We start from the raw sequence: 10,596 nt of genomic DNA, 5'->3' as shown, positions 1-10,596 counted from the left end.
TCCTATTTGCGCAGTCTAATTTTTTGGCGATGGAATACAAATTGAATCCTCTTACCTCCTTTGCCCGTTAAACTTTCTCTCTTATTCTTCTTTGTAAATATAGATTTTTGGATTTTGATTTCCATTAATGAACTAATTTCAAAATTTATATTTTAAAATTCATTTATAGTAAGGTATAACATAATTTAAATTAAAGATAACCATTAAAATATCATAGAACAAAATAAAAGGTATTATATAGAGGAGGGAATTAAAAATTCAAGGGCAAAAAAGGCATTGTGCAGGATAAAGGAGAGAAAATGATTATTGTTCAAAGTTGAGGGAGAGTTTTACTTTTAAAGCAAAGTTAGGGTATGTAAATGATTTTCACCCTTTTAAATATAGATATGGAGAACATGCAAGATACCATTAAGATTCATGAGATTATGAAATGATCTATTTTTTTGAGTATTTGTATCCTTCAATCGTCAAAAAGAAAAAGTGAAAAAGTAAGTTCGATACTCAAGTGTTCTTTTTAACTGGAAAGAAACAAGCGTTGTTAATTATGTGTGACACCTAATGGGCTTAAAATCAAGTAATTACTAATCAAATTGTGCCACTTCAAAGCAATAATTTGCCTTGTTGAAAATTCATATATGATCTTAATAAGTCAGTGACGTAAAAATTACACGGGCGTTTTGGTCGCCCCCATTTAACCTATACCCATTTTTTAAAAAACTTTTAACTTGTACTCACTTTTTAAATAACTTCAGCCCCCTTCCTTATTCTTCTTCTTCTTCTTCTTTCTCATCGTCCAATTCATAATCTTATAGGGAATCGAAGGAATCACCTAGACTTATTCTTTTTACTTTCTCATATACATAATAATGATGTGAATGTTTGAATTAGTCAAAATGAATTAAGTTGACAATGTTGAGCATATACCATGCTATAAATATCACCATTGTTGTTGTTAGTTTCCTCACCAAGAAATCCAAAAGGAAAACAAGCTAGATATGGCGAAATACACAACCTTCGTTGCCCTTCTCTTCTGTCTTCTCCTTATCGCTGCTACTAGTGAGTCAAATTAAGTAGCTTATTTATTTTTTTAAATCAAATTAAAGGATTGGGATGTTCAGGATTGTCCCAAGATACAAAACAAAAACTTTCTTCGATAAAAACTTCAGCTCTAGAGCTGAAGTTTGCCAGTTACAAAAACAAAAGAGCTGAAATTCGCCAGTTACAAAAACAACAACTTCAGCTCTAGCCAGTTACAAAAACAAAAAACTTCAGCTCTGCCAGTTACAAAACAAAAACTTCAGCTCTAGAGCTGAACTTCAGGTCCGGCTACTAGAATGCTGAAGTTTTGCGTGATTGCCTTTGCTACTTCAGCCCTACGAAAAAGCGGGTACGCTTGCAATTTTTTTGGCAAAGCGGACACAAGTTAAAACGTGACACAAAAAGCGAGTATAAATGCAAATGTCCCGTCAGTGACGTTAGTGCCAAAAGTATAAATGTATAATCATACATATTTACAGCAATAGTTCACTATGGGTTATTCTCAGATGTAGATTGAGAACATAATCATGTACGTAATTTATAGCACTGATCATAACAACCGTTCACCTAGTCTAGTAGTACAAAAAAAACACAATAGATTCACATTAATGTGCTTCTTAATCCTACTAGTTAAGAAAAATGAAGAGCAACATGGTTCATTTCAGATTTGACTATCTGTAGCATGGGAGAAAAATTTCAGGAGATCACAATGCATATACAACCAGTAATACAACCTTGCCCTTGAATGTGAAGGCGGATCTAGAGGCCGTTTGGATTGGCTTAAACAAAATGCCGTTTCAACATAAATAAGTTTTAAGTTAAAAAGTAATAAGTTGGAGTTGCCCAGCTTATCGTTTTTGGCTTATTTTAAGCAGTCTTTAACTTAATTTAAGCACTTTTTAATTTTCCCAAAAACTAAAAAGAGTTTAAAAGCTGATTTGACCAGCTTAAAAGCCAATCCAAAAACACCCTCCTAGTCGTCTGCAATAATATAATAGTACCTTTTATTTTTAAAAAGCTTTGGATAGCTTAAAGCGGACAAAAACGCATGTTCCCATAGCGTTATGTAGGCTTAACTCCTCTCTTTAATTAAGGATTCCATCCAAGGACGATATGGATTGAATCTTTTGGTTTTTTATATCAACGAGCTAGACCCCTAAATGCTCGATTCATCATTGATTTCTGTAATTCATTTCTCTTTTGTATGTGTATGCGTGTGTGGAAAAAAAATTCAAAAAATAATAATAATACATTAGCCAATAACTTGAACCCGTAAAGCTTAAATTTTGAACCAATGTACTATTTTTTTAAAATTTTATTTTACTATGGAAATGGTATAACTTAATATAGATCATCATGCAACAGGAGAAATAAACCATTCTAAAGATTTAAGGACTTGGTGTAAAGCTTAAGTCAACATGGGATTAAGAAAAAACTCTAACGCTAGTTGTATTTCGTGGTACATGCCAAACAACCAAATATTATGGTGTATTATAAACTCCAATTTTATAAAGTAATCCAATATTAAAAAAACTATTTAAATCTTATTTTTTTAAAATTAAATCAAAATCAAATCCAAGGTGTCAATTTAGAACGAATGATATCTTCCTCTAAATTAAAGAGTTCGTTCGAGATAAAGCTTTTTGAAAATTGTAAAAACTGAGAAATTCCATTAAATCATTCCAATAGCTGTTCACGCTTACTAATCCACAAATCATTTCTAACAGAATGAAGGAGGAGGAAGAACTTAAAGATTAACATAATGAAGTAGTAATCAGATACTATATGAACTTAAACATTAACTTTTCTCATGACGTCCTTGTATAACAGTCATTTACTATAAAAGTAAGTTTTTCTTGGAACTAAGTTTTATATTATGCTATAATATATGTCCTCTATAACAGCATTTCACAATAACAATCAGAAAATAACGGAACAAACGAGGTTGTTATAGAGAGATTTGACTGTAATTGCATCAGTTTCTCATCTGTCTTTTTTTCAGATGACTGCAAATCCATCTTAACATCCTCATTTCTACGAGATTTATCTTGTGTATATGTTGAACACTTGAACCCGAGATACAAGAACTAAGCTAACATAAAGGATATCTGTTGAGGATTATTAACATGTTAGGGAGCTGAAAAACAACACTTGATATTGCAGCTGAAGGATATAGATTAGGTTGCTGAAGGATCTGGCACTTGTGTTTTTGTACCTAAGAGGAATTAATTCTTGACTTATTTTGCCATTTTAACAGTAAGTCAGGAAGGTTTGTCTGGAATAACAAGGTCAAACAGAGGTACATTAATTTGTCATAATCTGGTAATGCAACCCTGATGATAAATATCTCTTGCATTACACAGTTCTTGAACTGCTGATGAAATAGATTCACACAGTAGTATCTACATTCTGAAAAATAGCGCGGCAGAAGTAAACAGTTTGCCTCTATATGATCTTTACCATTCAACTACATTGCCTTCAAAACAAAATCATGTCGACCCCAATGCCAACCCCAAGGGTGACGAGAAGCAAAAAATCAAAGGTACCTGGCAAATCATTGCAGCTTGCTTGAAAAATTCAAGCTTGCAACAACTTCCGGTACCAGTATTTTAGTGCTTTTTTAATGCATCACAAAGAATTATAGTACCAGTCATTCTCACTAACAACACTACTTTTCTAAGAAGGTCAAACAATCTCCACTGCTAGACTTATGCCATTCACTTTTGACTTCCTTCCACCTAAAGCTAAACTAGAAACTAAACTGTAGATCTCGATCCCAGGATAGCACTTGTGGGGCCTAATGGAGCTGGAAAGAGCACACTGCTTAAGCTGATGAAAGGGGATTTACTCCCCACTGATGGCATGGTTAAGCGGCATAACCATCTAAAAATTGCGCAGTACTATCAGCATTTGGCTGAGAAGCTAGACATGGATATGTCAGCTCTTCAGTACATGATGAGAGAGTACCCTGGGAATGAAGAGGAGGAGATGAGGGCAGCAATTGGGAGGTTTAGCCTCACAGGTAAAGCTCAAGTAATGGCTATGAAGAACTTGTCGGATGGTCAACGTAGAAGGGTGATTTTTGTGTGGTTGGCTTATAGGCAACCTCACATGCTGTTGCTGGATGAGCCAACCAACCATCTTGATATCGAGACAATTGACTCACTAGCAGAGGCATTGAATGAATGGAATGGTGGGATGGTTCTAGTTAGTCATGATTTTAGGCTCATAAACCAGGTTGCCCATGAGATATGGATATGTGAAAATCAGGTTGTGACGCGACGGGAGGGTGACATCATGGACTTCAAGAAACACTTGAAAAAGAGGGCCGGATTGCGCGGCTGAAGCAGATATTCTTGATGTTATATTAGAATGGGATGGTATCACTGTTTCCTCTTGGTTGTTCAGCGTCAAGGGTAACAGTGAAATATCATCAGGCCCGTCAAGGAAGCTGACGGGGAGAAAGTAAAGATTTTTCACCAGTAAGACCTAGTAATGTTAAAGCTAAGACCATGCCTAGAGCTGGTGCTAGATAGAGGAAGTGATCAAACCATGGTCACCATATGAATCTCTGGTTATTTTTTTGGCTTAGTTCACTATTTGTATTGTCTACTTTACTCTGTTTACATATTCTGGAGAGGATTCATGGCAGCATTTTTCTAATGTTACATCATGTTTGTTATCTATTGCTATTTATTGTACTTCAAATTAAAATATCTCAAAGATATTCGTCTTTTGTTTGGGGGGGGGGGGTATCTGAAAAGAATAGAGTAGGATGGCCTGATGGGGAAAGAAAGAATGCAAGGATTGATAACATATCGTTTGAAGCTTTCAATAACGACTAGTCCAGATGTATTTCAGAAACCTTAGCAATTGCAAATCGAAATATGACAGAAGTTGAGATGAATTTTAGTTAGTTGTTCTAAGAAAATAATTTGAATGGAGATATGCAAATAAACAGTTCTCGACAATATGATGGTAAAAGGTTCTTTTTTGTACTCTATAAAGAAAAGATCACATTTATACTAGGCGATGCTTACCTCATATAACATCATAAGGCGTTCAATACGAAACTGACAAAAGCTCCATCGTGCAAAAGCTGACTTCAGCCAATGAATTCACATATCTCCTTACTTCATTCTTCAAGAAGTGTCGACACACAGATGACAACACTGACCAAACGAGTTGGATTTCCTGAAGAGACTGACCAAACAAGATAGCAACTTTACAGTCCCAAACTATCACTTGTTATTAGAACTTTTCATGAGAATGGGAGATTGTATTTAAATCTTAATACTGTGTAATTGAAAGAGATGCACCAATATAAATCAACCATATTGCCGAACCTAACCCTCCGTGTTGCCAATAAATGAAAAAATAGGGAACAAATAACAAGCTTTACAACAACAACTCAGTAGAATCCCACTAGTTGGGTCTAGGGAGGGTAGAGTGTACACAGATCTTACCTCTACCCCGGAGGGATAGACAGGGTATTTCCGGGAGACCCTCCTAGCTTTAATGGTACTGTTTTACTTTATTTCTCAGCCACTAAATCTGCAGTATCACTCAATACCTCAAACATCCAGAGGAATGTGGGTGGGGGTGGGGGTGGGGGATCTGAGCAATCTCAGGTCTTTTATTGCTCTCCTGTGCATATCTGCTCCTATTCTTCCCAGAGGCTCGAGATTGTTCCATATATTTTAAGCCTTTTCACAAACATGACATTAATGGAATGATTCTCTGTGTATGAAGAATTTATTAGAAACCATATAAAACATGTGAAACAACAGGACACACCAAGAGATAGAAAAGATGATCCACAGGCGGAGAAATGATGTTTCCAAAGTTTAACTTTCTATATCAAACTTAGAAATTCATAGAATAAACTGTTACAAAAATAAAATCAATCTTCATATGATCCATGAACAAAAGTGGAATTAACAAACACCTAAGCAAGGTATGTACCGTTTTCACTTAGTTATCTACCCTCGGACTTGACCAATTGCGAGAAAACCCTACTCATGGAAACACCAGAGAGATCATCCAAATTTGGTGATTCGATCCGAGCAGCAGAAGCACCGGCATCAACATGACTGAAGTCATTGACTTGCGGAGAGAGCTCGCCGATAAGGATGGTACTGTTTTCTTCAGGATCATCTTGAATGACAGCCTCTTGAAGTTGAAGTGCATACTCCAGATTCCAAAGCACGTCACCCATTGATGGTCTGTCAACACCAAAATCAGCTAAACATTTCTCCGCCGTTTCTCCAAACTTCCTAAGGGAATCTGGTCTTATCTTGCCTTTAAGATTGGGATCTATGATTTGTTCCAATTGTCCTTTCTTCTGCCACTTCATAGCCCATTCAGCTAAGTTGACCATCTCCCTCGGAAGAGATGGATCTATGACAGGCCTAGCACAAAGAACTTCAAATAAAACAACACCAAAAGAATAAACATCAGATTTTTCTGTGAGCTGTTGTCTTCTAAAATATTCAGGATCTAGGTAGCCAAAGCTTCCTTTTACGGCCGTGCTAACATGGGTTTGATCAAGCTCAGGCCCTGTCTTCGATAGACCAAAATCAGCAACTTTTGCCATAAAACTCTCGTCGAGCAATATGTTTGCAGACTTGACATCGCGATGTATAACGGCTTTAGCGTAACCAGTATGAAGGTAGTGCAGACCTCTGGCTGACCCGATGCATATCTCCAGCCTTTGCTTCCAGCTCATACTCGGGAGATCTGAACCATACAAATGGCTCTTGAGGGTCCCATTCTCCATGTACTCATAAACTAGAATCATCTCATTTTTTTCATCACAGTATCCCATCAATGAAACCAGATGCCGATGGCGGAACTGTGAAAGCATCTCAATTTCCGTTCGGAACTCTGCAAGACCTTGTTGGGACTTGGGATTACCCCTTTTCACGGCCACCTTAGTGCCATCACACAAAACACCCCTGTATACCTTCCCAAAGCCACCTATTCCAATGACCAAACTCTCGTCGAAGTTGCTAGTTGCTTCCAGCAAAGCTGGAAACGGAACGCGATAACTCAAGTTTGAAGCAGCACTTATGGTTGTTCCGTTTGAATACTTGCTTCCCATGGTGTGTGAATTGCCACCATTAACAGATAACGGAATCCATATTTTTGACTGGGCAAGCTGTTCTTGCTTTTTCCTTCTATGCATGCAAAATAAGATGCCAACCATCAGCAAAATAAGTGGTACGCCGACACTCACACCCACGATCACTCCGACATTCTTCTTTGCCCTTGAACTAGGGCTAGTAGGAACAGAAGCTACCTGAGTAAGGCTGCCCTGAGAATTATTCAACTTCAGAAGTTCCAGTCCATTTAGAAAGGCATCAGGAAAAAGACTCCTAGGGGACGGGCCAACACTAATGTTAAGCCTGTTACTTCTAGCAGGTGGAGTAACATAATCGTTGAAAGAAGCTGTGGCTAAAAAGCCCTGAACTTTCTGACCAGGATCAAAATCATTAGCCACGTTCCAGGAGTTGACATAAATGTTAAATAGCAGCTGATTGGCAGCTGTACTCACTATGTCACAGAAGTGTAATCGAATGAAATATTGGAAGCCAGGTTCCACATCGAACGTCCAGGTCACATTAAAATTAGCATTTGGATCATTACCAGTATCAGCCACATTCATCTTACTACAAGTACCATAAACTGTCTGTGGTGCAATATCTGGTGTTACTCCATCCTGTGGATATTTCACAGAAGCAATCTTATTTACCGACTTAGCAGAACTCGCCTCTGTCAAGAAACTTTGATCAGTAACCCAAGTTCTCCAAAGTGTATCATTATCAAATGACACCAGCGATCCGCCCATGTTTACCCTTGCAACTGTTTCAAGAGCCTGCGCATACATACCACTGAACGTCCCCGCTGGACTAATGGTGGAAGCATCATCAGTAATAAGGATATCAGGTACAGAGACAACTTCCAGAGCATTTATATATGCAAACGAATAGCTCAAAGGAGAGATCATGATCACAAGGTCCCTCGAGGTCACGTTAACAGAAAATTCTTTGACAGTAACATTTTTGGGAGTGAAATTACCAAGAAGAACATTCTGTTGAGTGGAAACAGAGAAAGTTGCTTTGCTCATATCATATTCTTGGTAAACAAACGGATAAAAATAAAGGCGGATCCAATGCCTTCCCGCTTGGCTGATTGGGAATTTATAGCTAGATTGTTGAGTAAAAATTCTAGCAGTTTGATAAAGAGGTGAATCATCAGCTTTTGTAATAGAATTTGAAGGGGTATCAGCCAATATATTTTGTGAAGTTGAAAGAAACTTAGCAGCTGATTTATCAGCCATAAAAACCCTATTACCAACATTAGTATCCTTATTTGATCCACAATCTATTAAGAAATTATCAGCAGGATCAAAACCAGAAACACACAAAACTCCCAACACTAATAAAAACAAACTCTTCACTAACAATCCAAAATCCCAAGTTTCCTTCATCATTCAAATCCCACAAAAAAGACACAAACTTTGATCTAAAACCAACAGTTCTTGAAAAGTAACAGTAACACAAAGAACTAAATATCACCTATTTCTCCCAATAAGCTACAGAAACAGCAGCAGAAGGGTAAAGATGTCACCTTTTTTAATCAAAACAGCTCCAAGATTGAGAAAAAAGAGAACCCCAGATCAGTAATGAACAAATAGAAATCAAATTAGCAGAAATTTTCTTGAGGGGTACAAAGAACTTATTTTTCAGATACAAAGAAGACAAGAAAATGATTTTTTTTTTGGTACATTAACAGCCTAAATCTAGCTAAGAACAGGCAGGTTAGATGCTTTAGCTGAATAGACTACCCCAGATGCAAACAAAATAATAGTAGAATTTTAAATAAAGAAAGTAAAACCTTTTTTTTTTTTTGCTCAATAATATGGAAATTATCTAGAGTGTGAACTAGCAATTCATGGAGTCAAAGGGCCATGTTATAATGCACTGTTTTATTTTGTGCAAAAATATGAATATATCTTTTGAGGGTTTTTTGGTAAGGTGGGGTGGGGTGGGGGGTGGTTTGACCTCTTCTGAAGAGTAAAGAGCAGCACTTTCATGGACAGTGAAGAGGAGAGAGAAAATAAGGTGCATAAGTGTGAAACAGTAACAGACGATATTTATTTACAGGAGTAAAGAGTTACGGGGGATTGTAATAAAATACAAATAAAGAAGATAGCACAATTAGTGGAGCAATTCACTCTTTATTTAATTTTGAAAAAAAAATTAAAAAACAAAAATCAATCTTTAGGGTTGTTATAAATATATTATATTATGGATGTTCATTTAGTACTCCGTAATAAATAAACTTCCTGAAGAAGCTTATCCATATGGGACTCTACCGTAAATATGTTTATCTATTTAAGTACTCTATTGGAAATAAGCTTATAACTTCTATACCCGGTTATGGATAAACATTACCCCCGGTAGAAGATTATTCATACCGGGTATAATAAGCTTATCCTTTCAGTACCTAGTTATGGATAAACATTACCCCGATAGAAGATTATCCATACCGGGTATAATAAGCTTATCCCTTTAGTACCCAGTTATGGATAAACATTACCCCCGGTAGAAGATTATCCATATCGGGTATAATAAGTTTATCCTTTCAATACTCCGTTATGGATAAATATTGCTCTCAGTAGAAGATTATCCATATCTCGTATAGTAGCAGCTTACACAACAGCTTCCTTTCTTCTATAAATAGAAGAGATTTCAGTTCATTATGTACATCAGTTTGAATTCGAATAATATATCAGTTTCTCTCTATACTTGTCTTTACTTTATAGACTTTATTTTATAACACGTTATCAGCACGAGACTCTGTCATCTCGAGCAAATATTTTGAAAGTATTTGAGGTAAGAACTTTCTTTTCCTAAATATTGTCAAATCTTTCTAAACTTGAATTTGTAGCCCTGGATATATCGGGCAAAAGCTACATGTCTTGGGTGTTTGATGCTGAAATTCATCTTGATGCGATGGGTCTGGCAGACACCATCAAAGACAAAAATCAGGCATCAAACCAAGACCGTGCCAAAGCAATGATATTCCTACGCCATCACCTTGATGAGGGCCTGAAAATGGAATATCTTACTGTTAAAGATCCAGTCATACTGTGGAATAATTTGAAAGATAGATATGACCACCTGAAGATGGTCGTTCTTCCACAGGCACGATATGATTGGACTCATCTAAGGCTACAAGATTTTAAATCTATCAGTGAGTATAATTTTGCTATGTTTAGAATTATTTCCCAATTGAAGTTATGTGGTGATAATATTACTGATCATGATATGTTGGGGAAAATTTTCACCACTTTTCATGCCTCGAATATGCTCCTGCAGCAGCAATATCAAGAGATGGGATTTAAAAAGTATTCTGAACTTATCTCACATCTTTTTATAGCCGAGCGACATAATGGGCTATTAATGAAAAATCATGAATGTCGACCTATTGGTTCTTATCCATTCCCTGAAGTGAATGAGACGAACTTCCACCAGGCTAAACGTGGAAAAG

General features: G+C 36.6%; 2 protein-coding genes across 4 annotated transcripts; one reads left to right on the top strand and one right to left on the bottom strand.

Moving 5' to 3' along the window:
- The first annotated feature begins 995 nt into the window (after nucleotides 1–995).
- Nucleotides 996–4,811, top strand: LOC107797019 (ABC transporter F family member 1-like). The gene is made up of 4 exons (XM_075236409.1): nucleotides 996–1,056; nucleotides 3,296–3,337; nucleotides 3,425–3,580; nucleotides 3,806–4,811. The coding sequence occupies exons 1-4, from the start codon at nucleotides 996–998 to the stop codon at nucleotides 4,381–4,383; spliced, it is 837 nt and encodes a 278-aa protein (XP_075092510.1). The 3' UTR covers nucleotides 4,384–4,811.
- A 146-nt stretch (nucleotides 4,812–4,957) lies between these two features.
- LOC107797020 (receptor-like protein kinase HERK 1) lies at nucleotides 4,958–9,116 on the bottom strand. 3 transcript variants are annotated; one of them, XM_016619851.2, is made up of 2 exons: nucleotides 6,004–9,116; nucleotides 4,958–5,241 (listed from the first exon to the last, which is right to left on the bottom strand). In XM_016619851.2, exon 1 carries the CDS (start codon nucleotides 8,531–8,533, stop codon nucleotides 6,017–6,019), a length of 2,517 nt encoding a protein of 838 aa, XP_016475337.1. In that variant the 5' UTR covers nucleotides 8,534–9,116; the 3' UTR covers nucleotides 4,958–5,241; nucleotides 6,004–6,016. The 3 variants fall into 3 exon arrangements, with proteins under 3 accessions (XP_016475337.1, XP_016475339.1, XP_016475338.1); XM_016619853.2 differs by having other exon boundaries at nucleotides 4,958–5,232; XM_016619852.2 differs by lacking the exon at nucleotides 4,958–5,241 and adding an exon at nucleotides 5,651–5,778.
- Nucleotides 9,117–10,596: the final 1,480 nt, after the last annotated feature.

The sequence above is a fragment of the Nicotiana tabacum genome, chromosome 18, assembly GCF_000715075.1.
Source record: "Nicotiana tabacum cultivar K326 chromosome 18, ASM71507v2, whole genome shotgun sequence".
Taxonomy (NCBI): domain Eukaryota; kingdom Viridiplantae; phylum Streptophyta; class Magnoliopsida; order Solanales; family Solanaceae; genus Nicotiana; species Nicotiana tabacum.
Note: the sequence above shows the minus strand (reverse complement) of the source record. Positions and strands in the feature narration are given on the sequence as shown.